This window comes from Engystomops pustulosus, chromosome 4 (assembly GCF_040894005.1).
Source record: "Engystomops pustulosus chromosome 4, aEngPut4.maternal, whole genome shotgun sequence".
NCBI lineage: Eukaryota > Metazoa > Chordata > Amphibia > Anura > Leptodactylidae > Engystomops > Engystomops pustulosus.
Window position 1 is genome coordinate 9217239 of NC_092414.1, and position 14800 is coordinate 9232038.

The following is a 14800-nucleotide window of genomic DNA, read 5'->3' on the forward strand; positions in this document are numbered from 1 at the left end:
TGGTGCAGTCACTGTGTACATACATGACATTACTTATCCTGTACTGATCCTGAGTTACATCCTGTATTATACTCCAGAGCTGCACTCACTATTCTGCTGCTGGTGCAGTCACTGTGTACATACATGACATTACTTATCCTGTACTGATCCTGAGTTACATCCTGTATTATACACCAGAGCTGCACTCACTATTCTGCTGCTGGTGCAGTCACTGTGTACATACATTACATTACTTATCCTGTACTGATCCTGAGTTACATCCTGTATTATACCCCAGAGCTGCACTCACTATTCTGCTGCTGGTGCAGTCACTGTGTACATACATGACATTACTTATCCTGTACTGATCCTGAGTTACATCCTGTATTATACTCCAGAGCTGCACTCACTATTCTGCTGCTGGTGCAGTCACTGTACATACATGACATTACTTATCCTGTACTGATCCTGAGTTACATCCTGTATTATACTCCAGAGCTGCACTCACTATTCTGCTGCTGGTGCAGTCACTGTGTACATACATTACATTACTTATCCTGTACTGATCCTGAGTTACATCCTGTATTATACCCCAGAGCTGCACTCACTATTCTGCTGCTGGTGCAGTCACTGTGTACATACATGACATTACTTATCCTGTACTGATCCTGAGTTACATCCTGTATTATACTCCAGAGCTGCACTCACTATTCTGCTGCTGGTGCAGTCACTGTACATACATGACATTACTTATCCTGTACTGATCCTGAGTTACATCCTGTATTATACCCCAGAGCTGCACTCACTATTCTGCTGCTGGTGCAGTCACTGTGTACATACATGACATTACTTATCCTGTACTGATCCTGAGTTACATCCTGTATTATACTCCAGAGCTGCACTCACTATTCTGCTGCTGGTGCAGTCACTGTGTACATACATGACATTACTTATCCTGTACTGATCCTGAGTTACATCCTGTATTATACCCCAGAGCTGCACTCACTATTCTGCTGCTGGTGCAGTCACTGTGTACATACATGACATTACTTATCCTGTACTGATCCTGAGTTAGAGAGATAAGTATGACTCCTCTCCACCTCGGGACATGATGGGAGTGATGATATATTGGGTGTTCCTTACAGTTCTCCCCCTGGTCACTTATCTCTGGTGACATCATTAGTGATGTTAATATCGTCTGGGAGTGGAGTTGCCCTTTAAATTTCCCGGCTCTCCCCCTGTGCTCGGCGTGTCCTCTCCCTGTGCGGCTGCTGTAGGGCTCGTGGTGGACGGGGAGACAGAATATTCCGTCATGTTTACAATGTCTGACTCCTACACCTAAACTCGTGTGCTGTATCCATGGAAACCGTGTGTCCTACATGCCGAACGCGGTGGAGTCAGCCCACACAGGTCAGGCGAGACGCACGCCCTGCAACTGATTTCATTTATTATGCTTTAAAGGCCAGACCTTGGGAAGAGGCAGACAAATCCCGTCTCCGCACCCGGCTCCCTCTCTCTCTTTGTCAGAGACGTCTCGTTGCTCCGATATCACACAATGCCGAGTCACAGATTCCGGGATCTCATCCGTAATTGTCTGGGATTGTGTCTCCGTCGTGATCCGACGTGCTAAATAAAACTTCTACAACTTTACGCAAGGAACTCTACATATTTCTCTTCTAAAGTTCATATTCTCCTATTCAGAATGGTCACACATAAGTCTGGCTGATAACAGAGAAGTGTAGAGCACATCACAATCACAGTCCATGTACCTGGGACCTTGGATCAATCCCATAAAAGTTTATATCAAAGCGTGGCAGGAAAATCGCACCAGACCCCACCCAATCATTCATTCAGACCCCAAAACCAGCGATCATGTGCCTGATATTGAACAAACCCCATAGTAGCCCCCCAAGGTTGAGACCCCCTAAATTACTTGTAGATCCGAGACAATTACTCAGTCCTAAGACTAGAACCGTAAATAAATCCGATGCAATCCAGATGATGCAGACCCATAAAAGGAATCGGATCTCAGACCAGACCCCTGGATTGTATCAGACCCCAAATTAGAACCCAAAAAAGGAATCGGATCCCAGACCTCTTAAAATGAATTGGACCCTTTTAAATGAATCCGAGCCCTAAAATTAAATTGGACCAATGAATTGATTCAGTCTACAGACCAAACCCCTAAAATGAATAAGCCCCCCCCCCCCAGACCAGACCCCCTTAAAGGACTCAAGGATCCCCAATCAGACACCTGAAATAAATCCGGGTCCCCGAAATGAATTAAACCACCGAACACTGAAATGACATCAGACCCCTACAATGAATCGGACACCAGAAATGAATAAGACCCCAGACCAATTAAATTAAGTCGAGACCCTGAAATGAATCAGACCCCAGACTAGACCCTTAAAAGGAATCGGATACCCAACCAGACGCCTGAAATAAATTGGATCCCTGAAATGAATCAAACCCCAGACCAGACCACTGAAATGAAATCTGACACCCAAAATGAATCAGACCCCAGACCACAAATGAAATCCAACCTCTGCAATGTATCAGACCCCAGACTAGACCCCTAAAAGCATTCAGATCCCTGACCAGACCCCAGACCACTGAAGTGAAATCTGACCCCAGAACTGAATCAGACCCCAGACCCCTGAAATGAAATCTGACCCCAGAAATGAATCAGACCCCAGACCACAAATGAAATCCAACCTCTGCAATGTATCAGACCCCAGACTAGACCCCTAAAAGCATTCAGATCCCTGACCAGACCCCAGACCACTGAAGTGAAATCTGACCCCAGAAATGAACCAGACCCCAGACCACAAATGAAATCCAACCTCTGCAATGCATCAGACCCCAGACTAGACCCCTAAAAGCATTCAGATCCCTGACCAGACCCCAGACCACTGAAATGAAATCTGACCCCAGAAATGACTTAGACCCCAGACCACAAATGAAATCCAAAGTCTGAATGAATCAGGCCCCAGACTAGACCCCTAAAAGCATTCAGATCCCCCCTGACCAGACCCCTGAAATAAATCTCATTTCTAAAATGTATTAAACCCCAGACCAGACTACTGAAATGAAATCAGACCCCTGAAATAAATTTGTACCTCTGAAATTATTCAGACCTCAGATTAGTCCCCTAAAGTAAAATTATGCCTCAAACCAAACACCTAAAATGAACCAGACACCAGGCCGGACCCATGAACTGAATCAGACCCAAACCCAATACTTTAAATTAAATTAGACCCCAAGCCAGACCCTAAGATAAACTTGATGTAGACCCCTAACAAAGATCAGATCACAGACCACTTAATATTAATCAGCCCTCAGATCAGTCCCTAAAATAAAACCGACCCCCGACCAGAGACCGAAAAATAATGTCACCCCCAAAGCAGAACTAAGATTGTTGTTCTTGTTGATCATTGTTCTTAGGCCGTCAAATGTCTTTGTTATTTTGTTACAGGGGATGACATTAAGGAAAATCCTCCTGAACCGCTACTTTAAGGGGGAACCTGGATCCAGCATGAATGGACCTGTAGGATTCAGTAAGCCTGGACCTCCTGGAGGTACTGTCCTCAAGATGAGGATTTCTTCATATAGACCTCGGGGCCTCATTTGATGATGTGTTTAAATTTTCAATGCAAATTTTATGCTAATTTCTATCATGAAAAACATAAAAAAGAAACATTTCATTGCAAAGGATCTACAGGATGTGTGACTGGGCGTCAAGCTGATAGCGTCAGGACCGTGACACCTTGTCTGATCTCGGACAGATGACTTCATGCTCCTGTCCACCAATGTAAAAAAGTTCATTGCAAACATGTCCGGCGACATCGATTTTGTGGCACTCCACCTGTGATATTTCATCAGATAGACGTTCACTTGTGTTTTCTTACTTTGTGTCAACTTTATGGACCGACAAAAAGTTTACTTAGAAAAACAGATATTGAGACTTCGGATAAGACCTCTGATATGTATTCACACCACTGACCAGACCCCCAGACCAGACCGGTAAACTCATTCAGACCCCAGACCAGACCGGTAAACTCATCCAGACCCCAGACCAGACCTGTAAACTCATCCAGACCCCAGACCAGACCGGTAAACTCATTCAGACCCCAGACCGGTAAACTCATTCAGACCCCAGACCAGACCTGTAAACTCATTCAGACCCCAGACCAGACCTGCAAACTCATTCAGACCCCAGACCAGACCTGCAAACTCATTCAGACCCCAGACCAGACCGGTAAACTCCTTCAGACCCCAGACCAGACCAGTAAACTCATTCAGACCCCAGACCAGACCGGTAAACTCCTTCAGACCCCAGACCAGACCAGTAAACTCATTCAGACCCCAGACCAGACCGGTAAACTCCTTCAGACCCCAGACCAGACCAGTAAACTCATTCAGACCCCAGACCAGACCAGTAAACTCATTCAGACCCCAGACCAGACCGGTAAACTCATTCAGACCCCCAGACCAGACCTGCAAACTCATTCAGACCCCAGACAAGACCGGTAAACTCATTCAGACCCCAGACCAGACCGGTAAACTCATTCAGACCCCAGACCAGACCGGTAAACTCATTCAGACCCCCAGACCGGTAAACTCATTCAGACCCCCAGACCGGTAAACTCATTCAGACCCCCAGACCAGACCGGTAAACTCATCCAGACCCCAGAGCAGACTGGTAAACTCATCCAGACCCCAGACCAGACCGGTAAACTCATCCAGACCCCAGACCAGACCTGCAAACTCATTCAGACCCCAGACCAGACCGGTAAACTCATTCAGACACCAGACCAGACTGGTAAACTCATCCAGACCCCAGACCAGACCGGTAAACTCATTCAGACCCCCAGACCAGACCGGTAAACTCATTCAGACCCCCAGACCAGACCGGTAAACTCATTCAGACCCCAGACCAGTAAACTCATTCAGACCCCAGACCAGACAGGTAAACTCATTCAGACCCCAGACCAGACCGGTAAACTCATTCAGACCCCAGACCAGACCGGTAAACTCATCCAGACCCCAAACCAGACCGGTAAACTCATTCAGACCCCAGACCAGACCGGTAAACTCATCCAGACCCCAGACCAGACCGGTAAACTCATTCAGACCCCAGACCAGACTGGTAAACTCATTCAGACCCCAGACCAGACTGGTAAACTCATTCAGACCCCAGACCAGACTGGTAAACTCATTCAGACCCCAGACCAGACTGGTAAACTCATTCAGACCCCAGACCAGACCGGTAAACTCATTCAGACCCCAGACCAGACCGGTAAACTCATTCAGACCCCAGACCAGACCGGTAAACTCATTCAGACCCCAGACCAGACCGGTAAACTCATTCAGACCCCAGACCAGACCTGCAAACTCATTCAGACCCCAGACCAGACCGGTAAACTCATTCAGACCCCAGACCAGTAAACTCATTCAGACCCCAGACCAGTAAACTCATTCAGACCCCAGACCAGACTGGTAAACTCATCCAGACCCCAGACCAGACCGGTAAACTCATTCAGACCCCCAGACCAGACCGGTAAACTCATTCAGACCCCAGACCAGACCAGTAAACTCATTCAGACCCCAGACCAGACTGGTAAACTCATTCAGACCCCAGACCAGACCTGCAAACTCATTCAGACCCCAGACCAGACCGGCAAACTCATTCAGACCCCAGACCAGACCGGTAAACTCATTCAGACCCCAGACCAGACCTGCAAACTCATTCAGACCCCAGACCAGACCTGCAAACTCATTCAGACCCCAGACCAGACCGGTAAACTCATTCAGACCCCAGACCAGACCGGTAAACTCATTCAGACCCCAGACCAGACCGGTAAACTCATTCAGACCCCAGACCAGACCGGTAAACTCATTCAGACCCCAGACCAGACCGGTAAACTCATTCAGACCCCAGACCAGACCGGTAAACTCATTCAGACCCCAGACCAGACCGGTAAACTCAATCAGACCCCAGACCAGACCGGTAAACTCATTCAGACCCCAGACCAGACCGGTAAACTCATTCAGACCCCAGACCAGACCGGTAAACTCATTCAGACCCCAGACCAGACCGGTAAACTCATTCAGACCCCAGACCAGACCGGTAAACTCATTCAGACCCCCAGACCAGACTGGTAAACTCATTCAGACACCAGACCAGACTGGTAAACTCATTCAGACACCAGACCAGACTGGTAAACTCATTCAGACCCCAGACCAGACTGGTAAACTCATTCAGACCCCAGACCAGACTGGTAAACTCATTCAGACCCCAGACCAGACTGGTAAACTCATTCAGACCCCAGACCAGACCGGTAAACTCATTCAGACCCCAGACCAGACCGGTAAACTCATTCAGACCCCAGACCAGACCGGTAAACTCATTCAGACCCCAGACCAGACCGGTAAACTCATTCAGACCCCAGACCAGACCGGTAAACTCATTCAGACCCCAGACCAGACCGGTAAACTCAATCAGACCCCAGACCAGACCGGTAAACTCATTCAGACCCCAGACCAGACCGGTAAACTCATTCAGACCCCCAGACCAGACCGGTAAACTCATTCAGACCCCAGACCAGACCGGTAAACTCATTCAGACCCCAGACCAGACCGGCAAACTCATTCAGACCCCAGACCAGACTGGTAAACTCATTCAGATCCCCGAGCAGACCGGTAAACTCATTCAGACCCCAGACCAGACCTGCAAACTCATTCAGACCCCAGACCAGACCGGTAAACTCATTCAGACCCCAGACCAGTAAACTCATTCAGACCCCAGACCAGTAAACTCATTCAGACCCCAGACCAGACTGGTAAACTCATCCAGACCCCAGACCAGACCGGTAAACTCATTCAGACCCCAGACCAGTAAACTCATTCAGACCCCAGACCAGTAAACTCATTCAGACCCCAGACCAGACTGGTAAACTCATCCAGACCCCAGACCAGACCGGTAAACTCATTCAGACCCCCAGACCAGACCGGTAAACTCATTCAGACCCCAGACCAGACCAGTAAACTCATTCAGACCCCAGACCAGACTGGTAAACTCATTCAGACCCCAGACCAGACCTGCAAACTCATTCAGACCCCAGACCAGACCGGCAAACTCATTCAGACCCCAGACCAGACCGGTAAACTCATTCAGACCCCAGACCAGACCTGCAAACTCATTCAGACCCCAGACCAGACCTGCAAACTCATTCAGACCCCAGACCAGACCGGTAAACTCATTCAGACCCCAGACCAGACCGGTAAACTCATTCAGACCCCAGACCAGACTGGTAAACTCATTCAGACCCCAGACCAGACTGGTAAACTCATTCAGACCCCAGACCAGACTGGCAAACTCATTCAGACACCAGACCAGACCTGCAAACTCATTCAGACCCCCAGACCAGACCAGTAAACTCATTCAGACCCCAGACCAGACCGGTAAACTCATCCAGACCCCAGACCAGACCGGTAAACTCATTCAGACCCCCAGACCAGACCGGTAAACTCATTCAGACCCCAGACCAGACTGGTAAACTCATTCAGACCCCAGACCAGACCTGCAAACTCATTCAGACCCCAGACCAGACCGGCAAACTCATTCAGACCCCAGACCAGACCGGTAAACTCATTCAGACCCCAGACCAGACTGGTAAACTCATTCAGACCCCAGACCAGACCGGTAAACTCATTCAGACCCCAGACCAGACCAGTAAACTCCTTTAGACCCCAGACCAGACCGGTAAACTCATTCAGACCCCAGACCAGACCGGTAAACTCATTCAGACCCCCAGACCGGTAAACTCATTCAGACCCCCAGACCAGACCGGTAAACTCATCCAGACCCCAGACCAGACCGGTAAACTCATTCAGACCCCAGACCAGACCGGTAAAGTCATCCAGACCCCAGACCAGACCTGCAAACTCATTCAGACCCCCAGACCTGTAAACTCATTCAGACCCCAGACCAGACCTGCAAACTCATTCAGACCCCAGACCAGACCTGCAAACTCATTCAGACCCCAGACCAGACCAGTAAACTCCTTCAGACCCCAGACCAGACCGGTAAACTCATTCAGACCCCAGACCAGACCTGCAAACTCATTCAGACCCCAGACCAGACCGGTAAACTCATTCAGACCCCCAGACCAGACTGGTAAACTCATTCAGACCCCAGAGCAGACTGGTAAACTCATCCAGACCCCAGACCAGACCGGTAAACTCATCCAGACCCCAGACCAGACTGGTAAACTCCTTCAGACCCCAGACCAGACCTGCAAACTCATTCAGACCCCAGACCAGACTGGTAAACTCATTCAGACCCCAGACCAGACCGGCAAACTCGTTCAGACCCCAGACCAGACCAGTAAACTCATTCAGACCCCAGACCAGACCAGTAAACTCATTCAGACCCCAGACCAGACCTGCAAACTCATCCAGACCCCAGACCAGACCTGCAAACTCATTCAGACCCCAGACCAGACTGGTAAACTCATTCAGACCCCAGACCAGACTGGTAAACTCATTCAGACCCCAGACCAGACTGGTTAACTCATTCAGACCCCAGACCAGACTGGTAAACTCATTCAGACCCCAGACCAGACTGGTAAACTCATTCAGACCCCAGACCAGACCGGTAAACTCATCCAGACCCCAGACCAGACCGGTAAACTCATTCAGACCCCAGACCACACCGGTCAACTCATCCAGACCCCAGACCAGACCTGCAAACTCATTCAGACCCCCAGACCTGTAAACTCATTCAGACCCCAGACCAGACCTGCAAACTCATTCAGACCCCAGACCAGACCTGCAAACTCATTCAGACCCCAGACCAGACCGGTAAACTCCTTCAGACCCCAGACCAGACCGGTAAACTCATTCAGACCCCAGACCAGACCTGCAAACTCATTCAGACCCCAGACCAGACCTGCAAACTCATTCAGACCCCAGACCAGACCGGTAAACTCATTCAGACCCCCAGACCAGACTGGTAAACTCATTCAGACCCCAGAGCAGACCGGTAAACTCATCCAGACCCCAGACCAGACCGGTAAACTCATCCAGACCCCAGACCAGACCGGTAAACTCATCCAGACCCCAGACCAGACTGGTAAACTCCTTCAGACCCCAGACCAGACTGGTAAACTCCTTCAGACCCCAGACCAGACCTGCAAACTCATTCAGACCCCAGACCAGACTGGTAAACACATTCAGATCCCAGACCAGACTGGTAAACTCATTCAGACCCCAGACCAGACCTGCAAACTCGTTCAGACCCCAGACCAGACCAGTAAACTCATTCAGACCCCAGACCAGACCGGTAAACTCATTCAGACCCCAGACCAGACCGGTAAACTCATCCAGACCCCAGACCAGACCTGTAAACTCATCCAGACCCCAGACCAGACCTGCAAACTCATTCAGACCCCAGACCAGACTGGTAAACTCATTCAGACCCCAGACCAGACTGGTAAACTCATTCAGACCCCAGACCAGACCTGCAAACTCGTTCAGACCCCAGACCAGACCAGTAAACTCGTTCAGACCCCAGACCAGACCGGTAAACTCATTCAGACCCCAGACCAGACCGGTAAACTCATTCAGACCCCAGACCAGACCTGTAAACTCATCCAGACCCCAGACCAGACCTGCAAACTCATTCAGACCCCAGACCAGACTGGTAAACTCATTCAGACCCCAGACCAGACTGGTAAACTCATTCAGACCCCAGACTAGACCGGTAAACTCATTCAGACCCCAGACTAGACCGGTAAACTCCTTTAGACCCCAGACCAGACCGGTAAACTCATTCAGACCCCAGACCAGACCGGTAAACTCATTCAGACCCCAGACCAGACCGGTAAACTCATCCAGACCCCAGACCAGACCTGTAAACTCATCCAGACCCCAGACCAGACCTGCAAACTCATTCAGACCCCAGACCAGACTGGTAAACTCATTCAGACCCCAGACCAGACTGGTAAACTCATTCAGACCCCAGACCAGACCTGCAAACTCGTTCAGACCCCAGACCAGACCAGTAAACTCGTTCAGACCCCAGACCAGACCGGTAAACTCATTCAGACCCCAGACCAGACCGGTAAACTCATTCAGACCCCAGACCAGACCTGTAAACTCATCCAGACCCCAGACCAGACCTGCAAACTCATTCAGACCCCAGACCAGACTGGTAAACTCATTCAGACCCCAGACCAGACTGGTAAACTCATTCAGACCCCAGACTAGACCGGTAAACTCATTCAGACCCCAGACTAGACCGGTAAACTCCTTTAGACCCCAGACCAGACCGGTAAACTCATTCAGACCCCAGACCAGACCGGTAAACTCATTCAGACCCCAGACCAGACCGGTAAACTCATCCAGACCCCAGACCAAACCGGTAAACTCATCCAGACCCCAGACCAGACCTGCAAACTCATTCAGACCCCCGGACCTGTAAACTCATTCAGACCCCAGACCAGACCTGCAAACTCATTCAGACCCCAGACCAGACCTGCAAACTCATTCAGACCCCAGACCAGACCTGCAAACTCATTCAGACCCCAGACCAGACCTGCAAACTCCTTTAGACCCCAGACCAGACCGGTAAACTCATTCAGACCCCAGACCAGACCGGTAAACTCATTCAGACCCCCAGACCAGACTGGTAAACTCATTCAGACCCCAGACCAGACCGGTAAACTCATCCAGACCCCAGACCAGACCGGTAAACTCATCCAGACCCCAGACCAGACTGGTAAACTCCTTCAGACCCCAGACCAGACCTGCAAACTCATTCAGACCCCAGACCAGACTGGTAAACTCATTCAGACCCCAGACCAGACTGGTAAACTCATTCAGACCCCAGACCAGACCTGCAAACTCGTTCAGACCCCAGACCAGACCAGTAAACTCATTCAGACCCCAGACCAGACCAGTAAACTCATTCAGACCCCAGACCAGACCTGTAAACTCATCCAGACCCCAGACCAGACCTGCAAACTCATTCAGACCCCAGACCAGACTGGTAAACTCATTCAGACCCCAGACCAGACCGGTAAACTCATTCAGACCCCAGACCAGACTGGTAAACTCATTCAGACCCCAGACCAGACCGGTAAACTCATTCAGACCCCAGACCAGACCGGTAAACTCCTTTAGACCCCAGACCAGACCGGTAAACTCATTCAGACCCCAGACCAGACCGGTAAACTCATTCAGACCCCCAGACCAGACCGGTAAACTCATTCAGACCCCCAGACCAGACCGGTAAACTCATCCAGACCCCAGACCAGACCGGTAAACTCATTCAGACCCCAGACCAGACCGGTAAACTCATCCAGACCCCAGACCAGACCGGTAAACTCATTCAGACCCCAGACCACACCGGTAAACTCATCCAGACCCCCAGACCAGACCGGTAAACTCATCCAGACCCCAGACCAGACCTGCAAACTCATCCAGACCCCAGACCACACCGGTAAACTCATCCAGACCCCCAGACCAGACCGGTAAACTCATCCAGACCCCAGACCAGACCTGCAAACTCATCCAGACCCCAGACCAGACCGATAAACTCATCCAGACCCCAGACCAGACCGGTAAACTCATTCAGACCCCCAGACCAGACTGGTAAACTCATTCAGACCCCCAGACCAGACCGGTAAACTCATTCAGACCCCAGACCAGACCGGTAAACTCATTCAGACCCCCAGACCATACGTATAATGAAAAAGTAGGTGAAAAGTTTTTGGGGCAGTTATGGAGATAAGTCATGTGATGCAGCTTGTTTTAACCCCTTCAATGCCTCTCCATTGTGACTCCACAGTTTACAGCGCGCAGGAGAATGACCGTAAGATCGGCGCATCCATGACGGACATCCAGTGCCTTCTCGATAAGGAAGGAGCCTCGGAACTGGTCATCGATGTCATCGTCAGCACCAAGAACGACCGGATCTTCTCTGAAGGCATCCTGCTAGGAATCGCACTGCTGGAAGGGGGGAACACACAGATCCAGGTACGACACCAGGGGGCGTGCTGTCCAGGTGGTACTGGAAACTGGCCCATTGGATTTGACCCCTCCCCCTTTTCCGATCCTTTCTTGCAGAGCTCGTTCTACCATCAACTCAATGAACAGAAAAAGTCTGAGAAGTTTTTCAAGGTTCTCTATGACAGGATGAAAGCAGCACAGCTGGAGATCCGTGCCACTGTCACAGTCAACACCATCGACCTGGGCACCAAGAAGAAGGAGGATGACTACGATTCACTGACATTACCAAAGCGCAGAGGTAACAGAGTGATGTTTTGGGTTGTTTTCGAACCGTTTACACTTTTTTGGGCTTTGAAATTGTAGCACAGACTCATGTCTGGGTGAGGGTGTACAATGCAGGGGTGAGGGTGAACAATGCAGGGGTGAGGGTGAACAATGCAGAGGTGAGGGTGAACAATGCAGGGGTGAGGGTGAACATTGCAGGGGTGAGGGTGTACAATGCAGGGGTGAGGGTGTACAATGCAGAGGTGAGGGTGTACAATGCAGGGTTGAGGGTGTACAATGCAGGGGTGAGGGTGTACAATGCAGGGGTGAGGGTGTACAATGCAGGGGTGAGGGTGTACAATGCAGGGGTGAGGGTGAACAATGCATGGGTGAGGGTGAACAATGCAAGGGTGAGGGTGTACAATGCAGGGGTGAGGGTGTACAATGCAGGGGTGAGGGTGTGCAATGCAGGGGTGAGGGTGTGCAATGCTGGGGTGAGGGTGTACAATGCAGGGGTGAGGGTGAACAATGCAGGGGTGAGGGTGAACAATGCAGGGGTGAGGGTGTACAATGCAGGGGTGAGGGTGTACAATGCAGGGGTGAGGGTGTACAATGCAGGGGTGAGGGTGTACAATGCAGGGGTGAGGGTGTACAATGCAGGGGTGAGGGTGTACAATGCAGGGGTGAGGGTGTACAATGCAGGGGTGAGGGTGTACAATGCAGGGGTGAGGGTGTACAATGCAGGGGTGAGGGTGAACAATGCAGGGGTGAGGGTGAACAATGCAGGGGTGAGGGTGAACAATGCAGGGGTGAGGGTGAACAATGCAGGGGTGAGGGTGTACAATGCAGGGGTGAGGGTGTACAATGCAGGGGTGAGGGTGTGCAATGCTGGGGTGAGGGTGTACAATGCAGGGGTGAGGGTGTACAATGCAGGGGTGAGGGTGTACAATGCAGGGGTGAGGGTGTACAATGCAGGGGTGAGGGTGTACAATGCAGGGGTGAGGGTGTATAACGCAGGGGTGAGGGTGTATAACGCAGGGGTGAGGGTGGACAATGCAGGGGTGAGGGTGTATAATGCAGTAGTTACGGTGTATAATGCAGGGGTGGGGGTGTACAATGCAGGGGTGAGGGTGTATAACGCAGGGGTGAGGGTGTATAACAAAGGGGTTACGGTGTATAACGCAGGGGTTACGGTGTATAACGCAGGGGTTACGGTGTATAACGCAGGGGTTACGGTGTATAACACAGGGGTTACGGTGTATAACACAGGGGTGAGGGTGTATAACGCCGGGGTGAGGGTGTATAACGCCGGGGTGAGGGTGTATAACGCAGGGGTGAGGGTGTACAACGCAGGGGTGAGGGTGTACAACGCAGGGGTGAGGGTGTACAACGCAGGGGTGAGGGTGTACAACGCAGGGGTGAGGGTGTACAACGCAGGGGTGAGGGTGTACAACGCAGGGGTGAGGGTGTACAACGCAGGGGTGAGGGTGTACAACGCAGGGGTGAGGGTGTACAACGCAGGGGTGAGGGTGTACAACGCAGGGGTGAGGGTGTACAACGCAGGGGTGAGGGTGTACAACGCAGGGGTGAGGGTGTACAACGCAGGGGTGAGGGTGTACAACGCAGGGGTGAGGGAGTATAAAGCAGTGGTAGTAACTCAGAAACAGATTTTTATTATATTTGCCTTGTACTCCAGTCGCCTCCAAAGCTGCATTCAAAGTTCTTCCCTGAGATCCAGATTTTTAAATCTTTGGTGTGAATGGAGTACAATTTTTTGTTACTTTTCAGCCCGGGATTCACAGATGCATCTTAAAGAAGGGATGAAGGGACAACTAGCAGAGGCGTCTACCGCCACCTCCAAAGCGTACTGCGTCTATAGGAAGGAGATCGATCCGGATCTGGACCTGATTGGCTCCGGCGCTGAAAACGGGGGAGGGGAGGAGAAGGCGGCGGAGGAGGCGGTGACGGTCAGTCCGGTCATCACCATCATGCAGCCCATCCTCAGGTTCCTCCAGCTTCTGTGTGAGAACCATAACCTGGGGTTACAGGTGAGGGTCACTTTAAGAGATGATTTTCAAAAATAATCAACAATATAATGCAGAGAGTTAAATATTACCTGCACAGAAGTCAGTCTTTTGTAGTCTGGACCCGCCCACTGTCCTAAAAATTTTAGAAAATAGCACAGGATCATTCCACTGACGTGTGATATCAACAGTTCTTCATCCTCTTGTCTGTGAAGTAATCCTTACATGATGGAGAGCATGCCCACAACACTCTCATGTAGAACATGATGCAGAGCATGCCCACAACACTCTCGTGTAGAACATGATGCAGAGCATGCCCACTGGTCTCTCATGTAGAACATGATGCAGAGCATGCCCACAACACTCTCATGTAGAACATGATGCAGAGCATGCCCACAACACTCTCATGTAGAACATGATGCAGAGCATGCCCACAACACTCTCATGTAGAACATGATGCAGAGCATGCCCACAACACTCTCATGTAGAACATGATGCAGAGCATGCCCACTGGT

The 14800-nt window shown here is 50.6% G+C and overlaps 1 protein-coding gene across 1 annotated transcript in view; it reads left to right on the top strand.

The window, feature by feature from the left end:
• ITPR2 (inositol 1,4,5-trisphosphate receptor type 2) overlaps positions 1-14800 on the top strand; it is a 207989-nt gene that overhangs the window by 132102 nt on the left and 61087 nt on the right. Inside the window, exons 38-41 of the mRNA XM_072145070.1 lie at positions 3458-3560; positions 11837-12024; positions 12115-12295; positions 14050-14309. Coding sequence (XP_072001171.1) covers positions 3458-3560; positions 11837-12024; positions 12115-12295; positions 14050-14309 — 732 coding nt within the window. The remainder of the gene's footprint in view (positions 1-3457; positions 3561-11836; positions 12025-12114; positions 12296-14049; positions 14310-14800) is intronic.